General features: G+C 43.1%; 1 protein-coding gene across 2 annotated transcripts in view; it reads left to right on the top strand.

Moving 5' to 3' along the window:
• Positions 1-21,373, top strand: part of LOC109891760 (unconventional myosin-XVIIIa-like) — a 94,197-nt gene extending 72,824 nt beyond the window's left edge. For both annotated transcript variants that reach the window (XM_031826472.1, XM_031826471.1), the window contains 6 exons: positions 505-588; positions 1,910-2,047; positions 2,620-2,805; positions 2,888-3,030; positions 11,869-11,988; positions 18,364-21,373. In XM_031826472.1, coding sequence (XP_031682332.1) covers positions 505-588; positions 1,910-2,047; positions 2,620-2,805; positions 2,888-3,030; positions 11,869-11,988; positions 18,364-18,466 — 774 coding nt within the window. In that variant the 3' untranslated portion in view covers positions 18,467-21,373. The remainder of the gene's footprint in view (positions 1-504; positions 589-1,909; positions 2,048-2,619; positions 2,806-2,887; positions 3,031-11,868; positions 11,989-18,363) is intronic.
• Positions 21,374-22,306: the final 933 nt, after the last annotated feature.

Genomic DNA, 22,306 nt, shown 5'->3' with positions numbered 1-22,306 from the left:
AATACTTTCCGAATGTACTGTACATCCCTCTCACATCTCTCTCATGAACACTGCACAGGATGACTAAGCCACCGACCTACTTTTATGAGTGGGCCATGAGTCACGTCTCATAGGAATCACAAGCGACAGCTGATGTGTCAATACCTCCATATTCAGCAGGAGTTTATAATCATTTCTCATCATTTACTTTCTCTCTATGCCTTTAGTGTGACACGACGCGGGTGTCAGGATCTGTGCACTTTAAAAAGCTGCTAATGTATTTTCCTATGTGTAGGCGGAACTGTTTTGAGACGTTAGAGATAAATGCCACTAAATAGCATTGAGAGATTCAATCTGTTCCACAGGAGATTATATTAATTAGAATAAGATTGTTACAATATATATTATTTTGAATACTTTACTATTGGTTATTAACCCACCTAAGAAAAAATACCTACGTTCAATGTTACCATTCCACATAAGAAACTACTGTAACTGTCTCTTGTGTGTTTTGTGATGTGTCAGTCTGCCAGAGACCTGGCCCAGATCAGTGACATCCAGGTCCAGCTAGAGGAAGCCATGAAGGAGAAGCAGGAGATCCAGGACAAGGTACACATTACAACACAAACTTCCATGGCTGCACGCCAGGGGAACCCAGGGGAACCCAGGGGAACAGTGCATAGAAATGCTTACTTTCAGGCTCCCTCAACCGTGCAGAAGTATGTCAATAATCAAAATCTCAAATAAGTAGGAGAAAGTAGTAAGATAAATAATAAAGGTTATAGGTACACAATAGGATTCAGTATAAATTATCAATGTGTGATAATGACTGTATTTGCAAATAAAGTGAATGTCTTGGTCAGCAGTGGAATGAATTCGCTAGTATATAAATGGAACAGCAGCATTGACTGTGAGTGTGTGTATGCTTGTGTGTAAGGTTTTGATGTGTGGCTAGTCAATGCAAATTGTCTCTAATGTGCAGGTAGACAACTAGGGTTAGCTGTACACCAGTCTAATGGCCTGGTAGTAGCAGCTGTCTTGGAGCCTGTTTGTCCGAGACCCGATGCGCCGATACCATTTGCCAGACGTTAACAGGGTCTACAGACTCTGGCTCGGGTGACTGGAGTCCTGCACATTCATCAGCCGCTCAGAGGACAACATGCCCTCGGCACAGTCATACATGATGTCCTACACCTACACTATTACCCTGACCTTTACCTGGAGAGGCTCAGAGCTCTGTCTGTGTGCTTAGTTCCTGATCTTCCAGCTAATACTGCTGGCTGTAAGGGGGTTTTAAGAGCTGCCACCAAAGGCTGCAATAGATAGCCATCTAAATCCTGTAGCCCTGTAGTGATTAACAGATCCACTATGATAGGAACATTGTGTTCTTTAATCACATGAAAGGCCAGCTCCAAATCCTACTATCAGATGCAAAGCTCCTCATTAGTAGCCGTGGTACATTTTGGATACACTAAAGGAGAGGAGATACACTAAATAAAAGTATCTCGTCTTAAGAGCGAACAAGTTTACAAAGCATTGATCTTCCCCCCCCCCCCCCCCCCCCCCCGTGGTGGGATCTGTGATCATTATTCAGGCCTGGTTCTCCACCTCTCTTTCTGGCCATTACAGGCTACTGGGGTTATGTTATCCTCGGCTTATTGGCTATTAACATTAGATATGCCTAGCATAAAGGGCAACAATAATGCTGGCTAGATTCCCAAAAATTCAGCTGGGGGGGGGTGATATTCACAATGCAGTTGAAGGTAAGAGGTGAAATGTTCTTATTTGTGCAATAATCAAGCATCTGTTGTAAAAGTATGGAGGCCTAGTATTGATTAGAGAAGAGAGAGGTTGGTTGTGTAGGGCAGAGTGGATGTGTTCAGTGCCGTGTCAATAGCACCCCTCTGTGTGTGTGTGTGGCCCCCTCCAGTTGCAGTCCCTGCAGAGCCAGCTGGAGTTCCAGGAGCAGTCCATGGTGGAGAAGTCTCTGGTCAGCAGGCAGGAGGCCAAGATCCGCGAGCTGGAGACCAAGTTGGAGTACGAGAGGACCCAGCTCAAACGCCTGGAGGTGAGATGAGGGGAGAGGGAGGTAGAGGGAGCGAGGTAGCAAGGTGGTGGGACAAGGAGGGAGGTAGAGTGGGAGAGGGAGTGGGGAGGGAGTGGAAGGTAAAGGGAGGGAGCGAGGTAGCAAGGTGGTGGGACAAGGAGGGAGGTAGAGTGGGAGAGGGAGTGGGGAGGGAGTGGAAGGTAAAGGGAGGGAGCGAGGTAGCAAGGTGGTGGGACAAGGAAGGAAGGAAGGAAGGAGGGAGGGAGAGTGTTGTGTGTGTGTGTGTGAGAGCGAAAGGGGCTTGTATGTGGGAGGTAGAGGGCAAGCTGTGAGGCCACATTTGGGTCATTGAACAAGTGCTGTGAGGGGAAATACATTTTACAACAGCCATACTATCTTTCTCTGGCCAGCTGTGATTTCTGCACACCGGAGCTCAATTGAAATTATCAGTGGCCTCAATTTGACCCTTCTCCAAGTACATTAACCACAAACTTCAAAGTGAAATGTGCTCCGGCACCTATTCTGGATGTCTCAGCTGTGTGTTCAATGAGGTTCTAGAAAGTTCTGACACGGTTCCGTCTCCTCGTCCCCAGAGCCTGACAGGCCGTCTTAAGGAGAACCTGGAGAAGATGACAGAGGAGAGAGACCACCGCGGGAATGGAGAGAACAGGGAGAAGGAGCAGAACAAACGTGTGCAGAGACAGATGAGGGACATCAAAGAGGAGATGGCTGAGCTGTCCAAGAAGGAGGCTGAGGCCAGCCGCAAGAAGCACGAGCTGGTAAGGAAGAGCGCACAATCCACATTTGTGGGGTGGAGCAAGCCTTTTGGGGTGACTCACTAGTGTCATCCTGACCCAATAGGACATGGACATAGAGAGTCTGGAGGCAGCCAATCAGAGCCTGCAGTTGGACCTCAAGCTGGCATTCAAGAGGATCGGAGACCTGCAGGCCGCGATTGAAGACGAGATGGTCGACAGTGACGGAGAAGATGACCTCATAAACAAGTAGGTCCCTCCCTCTCCCCGGGAAGTACAGTTTCTCTTTGTCATAAAATTGTCAGAAACACCTGTTCATTATTTTGACCAGATTTTGTAGTTTCTCTTTACCCCACATTCTTCTCCTCCTCCTTTCTTATCTTTTCTCTCTTTCTCCTCTAATCTGCTCCCCTGTGCACATTTTTTTCCTCTTGTTTAGCTCTCTTTATGGGCAGATTCAGGGTTACACTACCTCTGAGCCCCACTGAAGTAAACATGACAGTGATACATGGCCTCTGAGTGAAAGTTTAGACTCCTTCTTCCCTTTTCAAACAATGGGGTCAGAGTGAGAATGAGTGAGTTGGTATTCTGAACCACTGCCCAAAACCGTGCAGTATGGATGAGGTTCATCACATTTTTTTTGCAGCAGTTGTTTTGAGGCTTATTGTCATTCTTTAGCACACAATGTAGCTCTATCTACCCTGAGGCACACTACATCCCCGGGTGGTTCTTTTTCACAATCTGTTGGCTGTGTTTCTCATTTTCTGTTTCTGTCTCTCCCAGTCATTGCCCAGTTTAGAAGGCATGGTGACAAAGTATCAGAAACGAAAGAACAAAATATGAGAATGGACAATGCATCCTTTCTTTTTCTCAGTATTGTTTGATTTCCAGGTTTTTCTGTCACAGATAAGAGAATGGTGCTGTACTATGGAGACATTTCACTCCTGCTGTTTATGAAGACATTTTGAGCAGAAGGAACTTAGTTAAAATGACTAAGTTTAACATCTCTAATTAACTTACTGTTTGAGGGATACTCACTGCTGTGGGAAATTAAAAACAAATAGAATGAACCATTGTCCTGTTGACACAACAACCATGACCTTTGCCCTGCATCCTGTGTTATGTGACACGCCGTTCTACATGCATGCTTTCGATAACCAACCTATCAACTCATTTCATTGTGTTTAAGAGGGTTTTTACTTTTCTCTACAGTACAACCTATTGGTAACACAAGGGCAATTCCACACCAGTCGGGAGCGGAAAATATTTCTGCTATCTCAGATATAGCAGTGGTGTAAAGTACTGAAGTAAAAAATACTTTAAAGTACTACTTAAGTAGTTTTTTGGGGTATCTGTACTTTACTATTTATATTTAGTACAACATTTACTTAACTACATTCCTAAAGAAAATATTGTACTTTTTACTCCATACATTTTCCCTGACGCCCAAAAGTACATTTTGAATGCTTAGCTGAACAGGAAAATGGTCCAATTCGCACACTTATCAAGACTACATCCCTGGTCATCCCTACTGCCTCTGATCTGGCGGACTCATTAACCACACATGCTTTGTTTGTAAATTATGTCTAAATGTTGGTGTGCCCCTGGCTATTTGTAAATGTAAAAAACACAAAAATGGTGCTGTCTGGTTTGCTTAATAGAAGGAATTTGAAACGATTTATACTTTTACTTTTGATACTTAAGTACATTTTAGTGATTACATTTACTTTTGATACTAAAGTATGTTTAAAATCAAATACTTTTAGACTTTTACTCAAGTACTATTCTACTGGGTGACTTTCACTTTTACTTAAGACATTTTCTATTAAGGTATCTTTGCTTTTACTCAAGTATGACAATTGGGTACTTTTTCCACTACTGCCAGATTGTTCTGGCAATTCTCAGATCGGAACTTCATTGAGAAAAAGTTTGTTAAACATGCTTTTTAAATTTTTTGAAAATCATGATGATATTGGTCATTTCGGGCCCTTTTTACACCTATATATGCCTCCTAATGGTGTCATACTCTGTATTTGAGTAAACACTAAGGAGTATGTGTCAAATTTCCAGAATTGGCTCTCTGGTACGTTTAATGATTTAAAAAAAATTGCATATAAATTGATACTGATGGGACGATTGATAATGGAGCTCCAATGCTCTTTTCAAATAAACATTATCACGTGGTCAATGACGTCTTGAAGCTTCGTTTGATTGTGTGGTTTTTCAAACCGTGTATTGAAAAATGCAAAATCCCACTGATTTCGCCGCTGTTCCAGTGTCTTTGATTCCAAGTTGCATTCAAACACTGACTTCTACTGGACACTGTACTTCCAATGTAGTAAGGATTTGTAAATGTAGCATCACTTGAACGGTAGCCCTAACAGGTTGGGTTCCCGGGGACCAGAACCATTCACAGACAACAGGGAATGGGTCAGGTTCCCAGGGACCAGAACCATTCACAGACAACAGGGAATGGGGTCGAATCCCTGCGAAGGCAAATTATTTAGAAAATATTTTATTTGACGTCACACTTTCTGCACATTGTTCCAACAATTAGTTGTATTTAGTATAAGCTTTTGTCTTAAGCATCCTAAATAATACCATATATTCACAGTTTTTGACAGTAAATTAAATGGATTCACAGCAACAACAACAAAGGGAAGCGTGATGGAAGCTGTGAACCTACACTGGTAACTAATTGTGGGCTACTAAGACTCATGAGTAACATGCTGACTAGATCAGTCACGCTTGTGCATTCAACATCGCGTGCATGTTGATTTTGTACATCCATACCAGACGCAATCTGGACAGGTTGAAATATCAAAACTAACTCTGAACCAACTATATTAATTTGGGGCCATGTCGAAACAACACGAACACTCATGGACATTTAGCTAGCTAACTTGCTGTTGCTACTGAACTGAGGTCCACACTCCAGTCCAGTTGGTGGTGGTAATGCACCTTAAAGTTGGTTGCCAACCTCCATATAAAGTCCTCAGATGGAGGAGAGAACTAGATCTAACTGGGTTTCCCCTTTTTAATCTGTGTATTAATTGGCAGAGTAGATGACACACAATTGTGACTCAAAATTAGTTAAATTCTAAAAAGATCCAGAAAAAAGGACGAGCCCGCTAGAGTCGGCACGTAACTGCTGAACCAAGGAGAAAACATCTGACCATCAAACACTGCTTTTATTGATGACCAGAAGATGTCACAAATGTGCATTGTGTTAAAAGCTCAGCGTAATGAACTGAATGCTAGAACACACTATGGAGCATAATGACATCAAGATGTCTGGATCATGTTCATAGATCCATAGTCTTATGGGAGGCATGTATAGGTCTAAAAAGGGCTTAAAATGGCCACTTTCATCATGATTTTCTCCAATGGTTTGTGGTAAATCTTTTCAAACATCCTTCCTCCAAATGAAGTTTCTTTGTGAGAATTGCCCGAACAATCTGAGTTAACAAAAATATTGTCAGCTGGTGTGGAATCGCCCTATAGTCTTTGTAGGTTCGCTCTCTGTAGAATCTGGTTGAGCTGCTTGTTTAATATGTTCTAGCTTAATCACTTTAGACGTGGACATAAGACTTTCTGGGTAAGTATTCATTCTAAAGACCCATAATTTGAGTTAACATTCCGATTCCAGTTGTAGCTAGTCACAATTTTGAATGAAAGTGTGTGTGATTTGTAGTTGGTGTCACCAGTTAATTTTCTCAGCATGCATTATTTGTATCAGTATTAACCTTTAATTGCTTGTTCCAATAGAGAACACTTCCTGTCATTCATTTCCTCTTATTGTTATTCATTAATTTGCCAGCAGACAGACAGACAGGCAGCTCATGTGAATCAGCACACTGCACTGTCTTTGTATGTTAGCATCAAGACTATGGGTTCCTCACTTAGATGCTTTTGAGAAAAGAAAGTGAATCCCCATGGTTACTTAGCAAAATTGTCCCCACATTTGATCTGTATGTAAAAGCAGTGTGATAAACAATAATGGAAGAATTGATTTGTCAGTGAATTGTGAAGGGAATGTTCAGACAGATTAGTGCTCCCATTTTATATTTTCTGACAAACATTAAAAGAGGAAAGGATGTCATCTTTCCAGTGCACTATTCTATTTCAGGCAGTTTTTTGTCAAATGTATCGTGTCATGGTCATCGGAAGATCACACAAAACCAATCCTTGAGTGTACAGTACCGTATGTGAGTCTGAATGTGCACACAGTACTCAAGTGACATGGATTTAGCGGAGCTGTCTCTGCTATGAGCAGTAAACACTGTGTGTGACCATGATGTCGTGGACTTCAGGGAACAGCGGAGGGAGCACGCCCCTATCCACATCGACTGGACCGCAGTGGAGAAGGTGTAAAGTTTCAAGTTCCTCGGCGTACTCATCACTGACGATCTGAAATGGTCCACCCACACAGACAGTGTGGCGAAGAAGGCGCAACGGCGCCTCTTCAACCTCAGCAGGCTGAAGAAATTTGTCTTGGCCCCTAAAACCCTCACAAGCTTTTACAGATGCACAATTGAGAGCATCCTGTCGGGCTGTATCACCGCCTGGTATGGCCACTGCACCACCTGCAACCGCAGGGCTCTCCAGAGGGTGGTGCGGTCTGCCCAACGCATCACCGGGGGCAAACTAACTGCCCTCCAGGACACCTACACAACCCAATGTCACAGGATGGCTAATAAGATCATCAAGGACATCAACCACCCGAGCCAAGGCCTGTTCACCCCGCTATCATCCAGAAGTCGGTCAGTACAGGTGCATCAAATCTTGGACCGAGAGACTGGAAAACAGCTTTTATCTTAAGGCCATCAGACTGTTAAACAGCATTCACTAGCCGGCTTCCACCCGGTTACGCAACCCTGCACCTTAGAGGCTGCTGCACTATACACAGACTTGGAATCACTGGCCACTTTAATAATGGAACGCTAGTTACTTTAATAATGTTTAATGCCACTCTGACATTGCTCAATCTAATATTTAGATATTTCTTAATTCCATTCTTTAACTTTTAGATTTGTGTGAATCGTTTTTAGATACTACTGCACTGTTAGATACTACTGCACTGTTGGAGCTAGGAACACAAGCATTTTGCTACACCTGCTAAATATGTGGATGTGACCAATAACATTTGATTTGATATGAGATGCTGGGACCAATACGTCTATGTGCAGAATACTGTAGACAGGAATAATCCATAGGAGCTGTATGATGGTATATAAGTACAGTACCAGTCAAAAGTTTGGACATATGTACTCGATCAAGGGTTTTTCTTTATTTTTACTATTTATACATTGTAGAATAATAGTGAAGACATCAATACTATGAAATGACACATTTGGAATCATGTAGTAACCAAAAAAGTGTGTTTTATATATTTGAGATTCTTTAAAGTAGCCACCCTTTGCCTTGATGACAGCTTTACACACTCTTGGCATTCTCTCAACTAGCTTCACGAGGAATGCTTTTCCAACAGTCTTGAAGGATTTCCCCCATATGCTGAGCACTTGTTGGCTGCTTTTCCATCACTCTGCAGTCCAACTCATCCCAAACCACCTCAATTGGGTTGAGGTCGGGTGATTGTGGAGGTCAGGTCATCTGATGCAGCACTCCGTCACTCTCCTTCTTGGTCAAATAGCCCTTACACAGGCTGGAGGTGTGTTTTGGATCATTGTCCTGTTGAAAAACAAGTGATAGTCCCAGTAAGCACAAACCAGGTGGGATGGCGTATCACTACAGAATGATGTGGTAGCCATGCTGGTTAAGTGTGCCTTGAATTCTAAATTAATCACCAACAGTGTCACCAGCAAAGCACCATCACACCTCCTCCTCCATGCTTCACGGTGGGAACCACACATGCTGAGATCATCCTGCTCTGCGTCTCACAAAGACACAGTGGTTAGAACCAAAATCTAAAATTTGGACTCATCAAACCAAAGGATAGATTTCCACCGGTCTAATGTCCATTGCTTGTGTTTCATGGCCCAAACAAGTTTCTTCTTATTGGTGTCATTTAGTAGTGTTTTCTTTGCAGCATTTTGACAATGAAGGCCTGATTCACGCAGTCTCCTCTGAACAGTTGATGTTGAGATGTCTGTTTCTTGAATTCTGAGGCAATCTGAAGTGCTGTTAACTCTAATGAACTTATCCTCTGCAGCAGAGGTAACTCTGGGTCTTCCTTTCCTGTGGCAGTCCTCATGATCGCCAGTTTCATCATAGTGCTTGGTAGTTTTTGCGATTGCACTTGAAGAAACTTTCAACGTTCTTGACATTTTCCAGATTGACTGACCTTTGTCTTAAAGTAATGATGGAGTGTTTCTTTTTGCACATTAGAGCTGTTCTTGCAACAATATGGACTAAATAGGGCTATCTTTTGTATATCACCACTACCTTGCCAAGATAAAGCTAATTGTCTCAAACGCATTAAGAAGGAAAGAAATTCCGCAAATTAACTTTTAACAAGGCCCACCTGTTAATTGAAATGCATTCCAGGAGACTAACTCATGAAGCTTGAAGGTTGAGAGAATTTTTGAGAGAAGAGTGTGCAGAGCTGTCATCAAGGCAAAGGGTGGCTACTTTGAAGAATCTGAAATATATCTTGATTTGTTTAACACTTTATTGATTACTACATGATTCCATATGTGTTATTTCATAGTTTTGATGTCTTCACTATTATTTTACAATGTAGAAAATAGTAAAAATAAACAAAACCCTTGAATGAGTAGGTCTGTCCAAACTTTTGACTGGTACTGTATATGTGATAAATAAAGGTAAAATATGTAACTGAGATATACAACCAGTGGAGGCCGATTGTCAGAAGCAATTAATGTCGAGCTCTAAATCCGGTGCTCCCTGGAGCCTCAGCGCTGTTTCGCCAGTGGTGTGAGGCCAAGGACATAAATTGTGTGACACCATTTGCAAAGCCCCAGATTACAAGCCGCCTCTGTGTGTGCCAAAGCTGCTCCAGTGCAGGTGTTGGTGTGTATGTGGGAAAGATGTGCGTAGTTTTGCCTTGTAGACTTTGTGGGAGTCATTCCTTTCCCATCAAGCTTTGTTTGATACATGGAAAAGGAGAGACCCTGAGTGACTGCATCTAATGTAGCTAATGTTGATGTCCATAGACTGCCGCAATGGCCAGAATTGTCTCTCTTTCTCTCCCCCAAAGTGGTCTCTACAACCAGTTTGTGTGTGCCTCCATGCAGGTAGAGAGGAGGCAACTCAAATATTTTGTTCTCCATGGAGACTTGGTTGAACGTGTGGTTTATTGTGTTGTCCTGAGCAACATATTGCTAATGGATATGTGAGCAGGGGGATGCTACCCAGTGGTCTATACCATTTAACTATTACCATTTAAGAAGGCCATCATCGGAGACCTCTTTGAATATGATGCACTATGTTGGCTCGTGAAAAGCACTTTGCATTCTGTCCCAGCCTCACCAGATAAGCTGGGACATGGGAGATCTGTGCCTTGCTTTGGTATTTGTATTGCTGTCATGCCACGTCAGACGCTGAACATTGTTGATTGGATTGACGTCAGACGCTGAACATTGTTGATTGGATTGACGTCAGACGCTGAACATTGTTGATTGGATTGACGTCAGACGCTGAACATTGTTGATTGGATTGACGTCAGACGCTGAACATTGTTGATTGGATTGACGTCAGACGCTGAACATTGTTGATTGGATTGACGTCAGACGCTGAACATTGTTGATTGGATTGACGTCAGACGCTGAACATTGTTGATTGGATTGACGTCAGACGCTGAACATTGTTGATTGGATTGACGTCAGACGCTGAACATTGTTGATTGGATTGACGTCAGACGCTGAACATTGTTGATTGGATTGACGTCAGACGCTGAACATTTTTTGGTTATGAACCAAATGATTACTCCTCCTTGATTGCAGTGTGTGTTCTTTGAGGATGTTCATTTTATAGCTCATTCTGTTACTATAAACTAAAGAACACTGCTAGGCTTAATGGTTCCCAGACATATTTGTTCATAATCTAAGTCTTTAGACCCTGTGGGTGCCCTCCCTCTTCCCTCCTCCCTCCTCCCCTCTCCCTTCCTCTCCCGGAGACAAACAGATGCATAATGCAGAGGCAGAGATGCTTCACCTCTGGGAGTGAGGAACAGATGAATCCGGATTGAAATGTGCCTGCCGACCTTTCAGAGGCATGATCTAATATACTTTCTCCTTGGGTTCCTTCCAGTCTCTGTTTACTGCTTGTTATTGTCAAGGCCAGGGCTAGAGGGCTGTCATCGGCTCAGCCCCAATAACAATCTACATCAACAGGCCACGCTCAGCCACACACCACAGAGGCCTTAACAGCCGGACTATGGCCACCAAGTTAATTACGCCTTCATGAGCTCCATTCATTTGCATTCTGCTCTGCTCGGAGGCACCACGAGTCGTTTCGCTCGACCGCCCCCGTCGTAAGCGATTATACACTTAACACGGGAAGTGAAAGCACTCAGGTACTGTACCCATATTTATGGATGTACCAATTGTCTAATAGCTGTTTATTCTTGCTTTCAAATTAGCTTTGCTTTAGTTTTTTCACCGAACTTAGTTACTTTGGCATAACTTTAGCTTTGTGACAGATAATTTGATTAATATTCAGAAAGTAGGAGTACAACACTTGACTAGTAAACTAGTTTGCGAATGGGTGCATATGGGTCTTTCATTGCTCGAAGTCAATAGGCTGTTGTGGTCTCCCTAAAGCTTGCCTGCCTTTACATAGCACTAACCACAGTTTATTGCCTTTACATAGCACTAACCACAGTTTATTGCCTTTACATAGCACTAACCACAGTTTATTGCCACCATGACTGGAACACAGCTGCTGTTTGACTAACTGCATCAGAAAGTGGTTATGTTATGACATTCATGACTTTTGATTGGTCTGTGTGTGTGTGGGTCATCTCTGTGTTGTACTTCCTGTCCAAACCAACAGTTGTCCTCTGTGGCGGATCTGTAATAGCCCTCCCTGGGTTTAAACTTCTCTGCTTCCTGCAAACAGCAACATAACAACACTGTTCGCTTTCCTTCGGTCTCTTTCCCACAGTGGTGACGACTTGGACACGGACTCAGAGGTGGACAGTGTGGACGATGTTAAGTCCTGGCTGTCCAAGAATAAGGGATCCACCAAGACCCTGTCAGCTGAGGGCAGTCTAAAGAGCTCCAGGTCAGTGTTGTCCTGTTGGTTTGTTTATTAGCCTCCTCAGTCCTCAGGCACTTCATTATGATATCACCCCCCTTCTTTCTGGCTGGTCCCTGATAGAGCAGTGCAGGCTTCCTCATTCCCATCCTAAATGCCTTTACCCTGCTGAGAGCTAAAGAGCCCAGGATTACCTGAGGCAGGGTGGAATGGAAGGGTAAGTATTTCATGAGATTAGGTGTCATCTCTCTCTGCCTCCCTATCATCCCTCTAATGACAGCAGGCAGAGGGAAGCAGGCGCTGTGCTGCCTGTCAGATTTATTGAAGTGGCCCATGGCCAGCTGGCATGTCTGCTAAATGGCCCCTCTCTCTGCTCTGCCTGAGATGAATACATCTCCTCCCCCCTGGCAGACAGAACAGGTTAGCCCCGTATATACCTGCTTTCTTTGATGAGCTTTAGCAGATCGACTCACAACCTAACTTTCCTTATTAGACTCTAAATTCCCATCTGTTCTCTATCTGTTTCTTTCATGAATCTCTGTTGATTGTTTCCATGGTGTCCATGTTTCCTACACCCTCCTCATGGCCTCTCAGAAATGCAGTGGATGTAGATGCAAAGGAAGGGAAAGACGGTAAGGAGATAAAAGGAGGGCGCAAGGAAGTAGACAGCAGGTCGGTGTCTGAGTTTCCTAGCTACAGGAAGTGCTCCTCCATCGGATGCCAAGGGGGTGAGAGCTCCCTCTTCAGTATACCCCGGACCGCACCTTCCTGCGCAAGGCCAAGTTTAAGTCAACTCTAACACAAAGCCAAGTCTAAGTCCACAGACTTGGACGACAGCATGTTGGTCAGCTCTTAAAATAAAAGAAGTCCCAAGATGATGACCATTGCTCGGTCATCTCCCAGGCCTACTCTGAGGCCACCAGCAGGACCAGGAAGGGTCTGGAGTGCTGCTGGGCCCCACACACAGCCCTGACCTTGACAAGGACTCCAAGGTGTCCTTCCTGGCCCCTAGCATGCCGAACATGGATGATTATATTATGACCAGCAGCATCACCAGTGTGAGCCGTGAAGGATGAGGGTCTGGGCGGTATTTTCCAGTGTGCGTCGCTCAGTGTCTGTCTCGGTGGTGGACTAAAACACCAGGTCTTCCAGCAGCTCCAGCAGAGGCAAGGCCAAGAAGAAGAGCTCCTCAGACTCAAGACGACTGTCGTAACAGGAGGATCTCCAAGACAAATGGCAAGAAGTCCAGGAAAGACTCCAGAAAGGAGGAGTCCTCTTCCTCCAGCTCGGCCTCAACTGACTCCTACCGCAGCGCCAACAGTGTGAAGAGAGGTCCAGCCCGCCCTGCCTCAGATGAGAAAGAGGGCGCTGAACAGAGACCCCAAGAAGAAGAAAAGGATGGACAGCACAGTGATGAAGTATTTCTAGAAGTCTGATAGTTGCTAAAGCCCCTGGCCTACAGTAGGTTATGCCTGGGAATGGAGTGAAAGCATGGTGTGACTCTAACCAAATCTGACTTTATAGCAACATTATTAACATGTTAACCTTGTTTGATTACGTATTTATTCATTTGACAAGTAGAAGTTCATGCCAGGTATGAACTTGAAGGTAGCCTAGCAGTTTAAATGTTTTATTTAACCAGGCAAGTCTGTTAAGAACAAATTCTTATTTTACAATGACGGCCTATCAGTTTCATTTATTTATTTATTTTTTATTTCGCCTTTTATTTAACCAGGCAGGCTAGTTGAGAACAAGTTCTCATTTGCAACTGCGACCTGGCCAAGATAAAGTAAAGCAGTGTGACACAGACAATAACACAGTTACACATGGAGTAAACAATAAACAAGCCAATAACACATTAAACAAGTCAATGACACAGTAGAAAAAAGAAAGTCTATATACAGTGTGTGCTAAAGGCATGAGGAGGTAGGCAATAAATAGGCCATAGGAGCGAATAATTACAATTTAGCAGATTAACACTGGAGGGATAAATGAGCAGATGATGATGTGCAAGTAGAGATACTGGTGTGCAAAAGAGCAGAAAAGTAAATAAAATAAAAACAGTATTGGGATGAGGTAGATTGGGTGGGCTATTTACAGATGGACTATGTACAGCTGCAGCGATCGATTAGCTGCTCAGATAGTGGTGAGGGAAATAAAAGTCTCCAACTTCAGCGATTTTTGCAATTCGTTCCAGTCACTGGCAGCAGAGAACTGGATGGAAAGGTGACCAAATGAGGTGTTTGCTTTACACCTGCTGGAACGTGTGCTACGGGTGGGTGTTATCGTGACCAGTGAACTGGGATAAGGCAGAGCTTTACCTAGCATAGACGACCTGGAGCCAGTGGGTCTGGCGACGAATATGTAGCGAGGGCCAGCCGACTATAGCATACAGGTCGCAGTGGTGGGTGGTATAAGGTGATTTGGTAACAAAACGGATGGCACTGTGATAAACTGCATCAAGTTTGCTGAGTAGAGTATTGGAAGCTATTTTGTAGATGACATCGCCGAAGTCGAGGATCGGTAGGATAGTCAGTTTTACTAGGGTAAGTTTGGCGGCGTAAGTGAAGGAGGCTTTGTTGCGAAATAGAAAGCCGATTCTAGACTTGATTTTGGATTGGAGATGTTTAATATGAGTCTGGAAGGAGAGTTTACAGTCTAGCCAGACACCTAGGTATTTATAGTTGTCCACATATTCTCGGTCGGAACCGTCCAGGGTGGTGATGCTCGTCGGGCAGTCGGGTGCGGGCAGCGAACGGTTGAAAAGCATGCATTTGGTTTTACTAGCGTTTAAGAGCAGTTGGAGGCCACGGAAGGAGTGTTGTATGGCATTGAAGCTCGTTTGGAGGTTAGTTAGCACAGTGTCCAAGGAAGGACCAGAAGTATACAGAATGGTGTCGTCTGCGTGGAGGTGGATCAGGGAATCGCCGCAGCAAGAGCAACATCATTGATAAACACAGAGAAAAGAGTCGGCCTGAGAATTGAACCCTGTGGTACCCCATAGACTGCCAGAGGTCTGGACAACATGCCCTCCGATTTGACACACTGAACTCTGTCTGCAAAGTAGTTGGTGAACCAGGCGAGGCAGTCATTAGAAAAACCAAGGCTATTGAGTCTGCCAATAAGAATACGGTGATTGACAGAGTCGAAAGACTTGGCCAGGTCGATAAAGACTGCTGCACAGTACTGTCTTTTATTGATGGCGGTTATGATATCGTTTAGTACCTTGAGCGTGGCTGATGTGCACACATGACCGGCTCGGATGCCGGATTGCACAGCGGAGAAGGTACGGTGGGATTCAAAATTGTCAGTGATCTGTTTATTAACTTTGCTTTCGAAGACTTTATTTAGGCAGGGCAGGATGGATATAGGTCTGTAACAGTTTGGGTCTAGGGTGGCACCCCCTATGAAGAGGGGGATGACCGCGGCAGCTTTCCAATCTTTAGGGATCTCAGACGATATGAAAGAGGTTGAACAGGCTGGTAATAGGGGTTGCAACCATGGCGGCGTATAGTTTTAGAAAGAGAGGGTCCAGATTGTCTAGCCCAGCTGATTTGTACTGGTCCAGGTTTTTCAGCTCTTTCAGAATGTCTACTGTCTGGATTTGGGTGAAGGAGAAGCTGGGGAGGCTTGGGCGAGTAGCTGCAAGGGAGGCGGAGCTGTTTGCCTGGGTTGGAGCAGCCAGGAGGAAGGCATCGCCAGCCGTTGAGAAATGCTTATTGAAATGTTCGATTATCATGGATTTATCAGTGGTGACCGTGTTACCTAGCCTCAGTGCAGTGGGCAGCTGAGAGGAGGTGCTCTTATTCTCCATGGACGTTATAGTGTCCCAAATATTTGGGGAGTTGGAGCTACAGGATGCGAATTTCTGCTTGAAAAAGCTAGCCTTTGCTTTCCTGACTTCCCTCAACAGGTGCACATCGTGGGGACTAGTCGATGTTATTGCAGTCCGCCACAGGATGTTTTTGTGCTGGTCAAGGGCAGTCAGGTCTGGAGTGAACCAAGGGCTATATCTGTTCTTGGTTCTGCATTTTGTTAACAGGGCAAGCTTATCTAAGATGGTGAGGAAATTACTTTTAAAGAATGACCAGGCATCCTCGACTGACGGGATGAGGTCAATATCCTTCCAGGATACCCGGGCCAGGTCGATTAGGAAGGCCTGCTCGCAGAAGTGTTTTAGGGAGTGTTTAACCGTGAGGTGTTAAGCATATCCCAGTTTAGGTCACCTAGCAGAACAAACTCTGAAGCTAGATGAGGGGCGATCAATTCACAAATGATGTCCAGGGCACAGCTGGGAGCGGTGGGGGGTCGATAGCAGGCGGCAACAGTGAGAGACTTATTTCTAGAGAGGTTCATTTTTTAAATTAGAAGTTCGAACTGTTTGGGTATGGACCTGGAAAGTATGACATTACTTTGCAGGCTATATCTGCAGTCGATTGCAACTCCTCCTCCTTTGGCAGTTCTATCTTGACGGAAAATGTTGTAGCTGGGTATGGAAATCTCAGAATTGTTGGTGGCCTTACTAAGCCAGGATTCAGACACGGCAAGGACATCAGGGTTGGCAGAGTGTGCTAAAGCAGTGAGTAAAACAAACTTAGGGAGGAGGCTTCTGATGTTGACATGCATGAAACCAATGTTTTTTTCGATCACAGCAGACAACAAATGAGGGTGCCTGGGGACACGCAGGGCCTGGGTTTACTTCCACATCACCTGAGGAACAGAGGATGAGTAGGATGAGGGTACGGCTAAAGGCTATCAAAACTGGTCGCCTAGAGCGTTGGGGACAAAGAATAAAAGGAGCAGATTTCTGGGCGTAATAGAATAGATTCAGGGCATAATTTGCAGACTGGTATGGTGGGGTGCGGGTACAGTGGAGGTACGCCCAGGCACTGAGTGAGGATAAGAGATGTTGTATCTCTGGATAAGCTGGTTATAATGAGTGAGGTCCCCACGTGTGGGAGGTGGGACAAAGGAGGTATCAGAAGTATAATGAGTGGAACTCGGGGCTCCATTGTAAACTAAAACAATGATAACTAACCTAAACAACAGTATGCAAGGCATATTGACATATGACAGAGACATACAGCGAGGCATAACGTAATCACAGGTGTTGATTTGTAGAGCTAACTAAGACAAGGCGTGAGACAACAACAGCTAATCAGCTAAAACAACAACAGGTAAAATGGCGATGACTGGGCAGAGAGGGTGGTTAACTACACACAGAGCCTGAGTTCGTGGCTGGGGCTGACAGATAAACAAAAGAATAAACAGAATGTTAAGAGCATTGGGCCAGTAAACGAAAGGTCGCTGGTTCGAGTCTCCGAGCTGACTAGGTAAAAAATATGTCTGTGCTCTTCAGCAATTGCTCCTGTAAGTCGCTATGGGTAAGAGCGTGTGCTAAAATGTAACTAAGTGTTTATCCACTCAGTGTGGGTCCAGGTAGATATGAAATACCACAGAATAATGCATTTCATTTTGAGGAGTAATGATGACTCATGACAATTGCTTAGATGAAACATACTTTGGCATAAGGTTCCCTATCTCTAAGCATATAAAATGGCACACATAATTGTCTGTGCATGTAAATAGAGATTTCTCCCTGAACGTGGTGCATAGTGATGTTTTGAATGTACAAACTAGTAGACAGCTAGGTGCCCATGTGATTAATGACTGCAGTACAGCACAATCCCTGGTACACAACCATCCATCAAGCACGACCACTTTAAATGTGCTCCCTCCAGGCCTCAACAAGACAACTATACACCTAAATGAACATGAACACTGATTACTGCATATAGCCACCATGTATTTAATATGCTAGATTAACCATACAGTAGGTCAGTTTCTTTAACAGCAGGAGGATAATAATAATAATAATAATAGAAATGTGGGCAGAGTCACTGACTATAGAGGTGATGTTACCCAGCTTAGTATATTTACTGTGCCACTGCTTTGTTCTTATTTCATTATGTTGTTCAAAGTAAAAATGGATGCTCTACTTTAGCCCTGAAGCAGGGTTATGGAAGACTGATCTTTAACCATGCTAACCTTAAACCTTTTCTATTTTCACTCTATCCTTCCACCTCACCATATGGCTGTTACGAAGCTTCCAGAGAAAGGCATATGTTCTGACCTTGAAATCCAGTGTTTTGGTTTGTTTGGCCCTTGGCATCCCTGCATGATCTTTGCTGCACTATTGATTGACACAGTGGAAAGGGTCATTGTGCTGCGCTGCTATTGGAGCAGCTTATACTGCTGTCCCTGGCCTTGACCTCTGGAGGAAGCTTGATATGTGTCCTGTGACCTCTACAGATCTCAAGTACCCGTAGTTTTCAGCCAGGGTTCAGTTCAGCAGTGTTTCTCCTATATAAAGCCCTCTCTTTCTCCTCTCTCCTCCCACAGCCCTCCTCTGTACCGGAGACACCTCAGTGTAGAGAAGGAGAGGGGTTCCAGCAGACACTCCGGGAAGGAAAGTGACGATGATGCAATGCTGGCCACAGCGTAACAGAGACTAATGCTACATCTCGCTCTTTAACCACCAACCTACACGTACATACCAGAGACGGATGTACCATCCTTTACATGCTCATAATACCCCTCCCCCATACCATCCTCATATGAACATCAGTGAGCAATGCTAGCTAGCACCGGAGGCAAGGGCAGGGGAAAGTCAGAGTGCACATACAGCTTCTATTGAAATAAAACATGTTATAGCCATTTTCACTTGCTACTAAGAGCTTTGAAAAGAACAATCTCTCACAACATCTCTCACAACATATTTTCCACCTTAACTCTACAGCTTTGAAGTGATATAAATAGAGTTTATCACCACTGGCTTATTTAAGATAGCCTATGAAAAGCAGATGCATTCTCATACTTTTGTACAATTTCAGCCAGTATTTTTGAAAGTGGTGCTCATGAGCCGAAAGTATTCCCTGTTTTTTGGGTAGTACGTCATATGTTATGAATCCAATTTGTGCAATATGTTATGAATTTGGATCCCGGAGTGCATCTTTAAGCTCCTGTTGTCATCTCTGTTTGAGGGCTGGAGAGCTTGTGATTTATTCAAATGACTGTATCAGGCTGTCTCCCTACAACCTGACTTCTCACTGCAAGTCCATATGCCTGACACTCCAGCATATCCTCCTTACCACTTAGAAATGCACTTGTCTCCTCGACATGTGTTTGGACTGTCTGCTCTTGCGCTTCAAGGAATATTTAGCCAATATCAGTGTATAGAAGAAAGAAAGACAAGTATTTAACTTGCTTCAATACTGTTTTGATTTTTAATGGTTCTTAGAGAATGGGAGAGAGCTGCTGTGAAGGGATAGGGCTTTATGTCATATGCGTTGGGCCCATTTGCATACAGTAGTTCATGCTGGAATGGTTTTGGTCTGGCTCGTTTGAAGCTCCTCCATGAGTTTGTTTCTTCCTGTCATTCTGTTGGTTTTCAAAGGGATTGCATTTACTATCTGCTATGACGGGGGCTTTCTAGGGATCTTGTTCTCTTTCTTTAGCTATCAAGATATACATGCACAGGATATCAGGGGGGAAAAAGGGGTTTTATGAGGCAAATTGTCATAGTGCTATAAGTCCCCTGTCCCTCATGGGGGGGGGGGGGGAGCAGCATGTTTGCAACAGAAGGTCTGATATAATCCCTGGATGAATTGTCTCATGTAGGATATAGATGTGTCCTTCCACTAATTGGGTGCCTTTTGAGTAGTGTAACACCACATTTTAAAATTCTGTCATAAAGAGCACATGCGCCTTCATAAAAAACATGTTTTCCTGTCTCAAGACGGGAAACAGGGAGGCGCAATTGAAAGTAAGCTTCACAAAAAAGTAGCATTGTTAAATGTCTAGTCTGTCTACCTTACGGTAACGGAGTTGACATGTTATGTTCAACCCGTTCACTTTTCCACCACAAAACACCAGTACATGGCTGGAAATAGAACCAGCTCACCTGCTTTTCCACTAGGATTTAAACTATTAGATGTTCAATGTTTCTTTTAGAAGAAAATATACAAAAATGAATATTTTCACCACATTAAAATTTGAGTTCAGTTCACATAGCAGGGTTGACCATAAAGGAGACCCATTTTTATTTTTTTAAAACAAATCCAGACACCTTTTTGTGATTTCACATGTTTTTGAGAAACTTACTCCAAACAGCAAATCACTCTCATCCTCGTTGTGTAGTATGTGGGCCAACAAAACACATAAACAAAGGCTCCAAAAACACCGAAATATGTCATTTTCGAAACATCAAAGCTCTCAGTATAGTGATACAGGTATTTAGATGTTGTACACATGTAATTGTGTCATTCCGAACTTTTTCAGCAATGTTCTATTCCAATTTGTTGCGACTCGATCGATACCGCTTTGTAAATGGGTGATACAAAGTGTGTAGTCTATTGAAAGCATGGGTTGCTTCTCCACAGGAAGTCCCAGCCCCTCGTAGAAGAGCTTTTCAGGCAGCTTGTGGTGGCCCAACACCCTATTAAGACACAATGTTGGTGTTTTTCTTTATTTTGAAATAAAGAGATTTGGTTGTATAAAAAAAACCAACCTCTCCTTTAAAATGAGGGACAGATGTAAACAAATCACTAATCACATGAAATAAATAATGTTCTTCAGAAATGGCTTTTTGTCAAAGCAACAAAATAACTAGGGCTTAACCACAATGGTGAACACGGAGAAATGTTGGGATTAAGAGGGTTAAAGGGACATGTCGAAATGATGAAAACAAATTTTTCATATAAACATCTGATTTATTGAATTCTCCATGTGATCTATATTAAAGGGCACTTAAATGAATACAAGTCTTTTTAAAATGTAATATTGGTGCACAGTTTCTACTTAAAATATTAAAGGGATGCAAAAGGCTCTAATTTCATGGAACGAATTTGGCCTTACTGAGTGACAATGATATCCTTTAGTTTAACCTTGTGCATTTTCAGTCGTAAATATGGAAATTATGTATCTCTATGTCCACAAGTGTGTTTTCATGTGTCCATATCTCCATTGCTCCTGTCTGTTCATGTGCATTGGAAGGAAATGTTTAAAGTGTGTGGGACAGACTATTTTGCATATCTTCTCAGTGGGAGCTTAACTCTGCATATCTTTCCCCATTTCCTGTTTTTTCTATGCATTAGATACAAATATTAATACGGAACATAGGATAATTTGATGTCAATGCTTCTGAGTAGTGATTTGTTAAATAAAATGTATGTTTGCATCTTGAGGCATTTTTGGTTTTACACACATAATATATACCATGTTTGAAATGATTCTATGATTCATAGCTTTTCAAACTGGTTTGTTTTCATTATTGAACAATTTATCACTTGTGATAGGAATTATTTTTGCTTTAGTTTTAATGTAAATAAATGCAGGTGTTTGTTTACAGTAACATTGTGTCTTGTTATTGCGTGGTGGAATGGTAATACAGTTATAGTTTGGAAGTGAATTCATCATCATTAAGGTTTGGATGGAAATAAGGATGAGCTATTTATTGGCAACAGCCGGACGATTTTACTGATGCACTTAAGATGAGAAAAAAAACATTTCTGTCAAGCACATCACTTGATCATACCATCCATCTTTCCCCTGGAGAGAAGAGGGAAAACAAACACTTTATTGAAATGAATAAATACAACCAGATACAACTGCAGCAAATCTTTGAACACTGCTCACACTCACTGCCGTGTTGTTACCGAAGTGTACAACTAGCTTATACCGGGCAACAAAATGTAAGACTAAGGGAGTGACCGTTTATTTATAATAAGGGTTACATGGAGAAAATCAGACCACTCTGAAATTAAAATGGATGGCCCTCCTTTCAGAAAAATATATTTGACCTAAACCCTCCCTGAACACTTAAAATAAGTGACCCTCCCCTATACCCAAAATAATAATGAAAACAAAGTGGATAGCAGAAAATATTTATACCGTTTACCCTCAATTCTTGGACACACCAGAGTATGTACAGTTTTAGAAACTGTTTTTTTCGTCCTTTAAGCATTACATGGCAATGCAGGAATTTTGCACAGGGCTGCTGGCCACACGGTCGTGAGTTCGCAGACCACCATGGGCAAGAGCAGTGATAGAAAGATCTCCTTTTATAGTAAAAGAACTACATTAATCTATCATCGTATTTGCAGGTCAGAGGGGGAAAAACACTTTCATTAACATTCCATGCAATTGTGTCATTTTATATGTTAGCAGAATCCTTTTTAATACAACACAAATGACTGAAATTACAGGCTAAGAATGGACCGAGACATGGGCCAATGTGTTCATCTTACCATATTTCTCCAACGCCAAGTCAGTGTGTGTTTCCAAT

The sequence above is a fragment of the Oncorhynchus kisutch genome, linkage group LG6, assembly GCF_002021735.2.
Source record: "Oncorhynchus kisutch isolate 150728-3 linkage group LG6, Okis_V2, whole genome shotgun sequence".
NCBI lineage: Eukaryota > Metazoa > Chordata > Actinopteri > Salmoniformes > Salmonidae > Oncorhynchus > Oncorhynchus kisutch.
The sequence above is the reverse complement of the archived record's forward strand: the minus strand, read 5'-3'. Positions and strand labels throughout refer to the sequence as shown.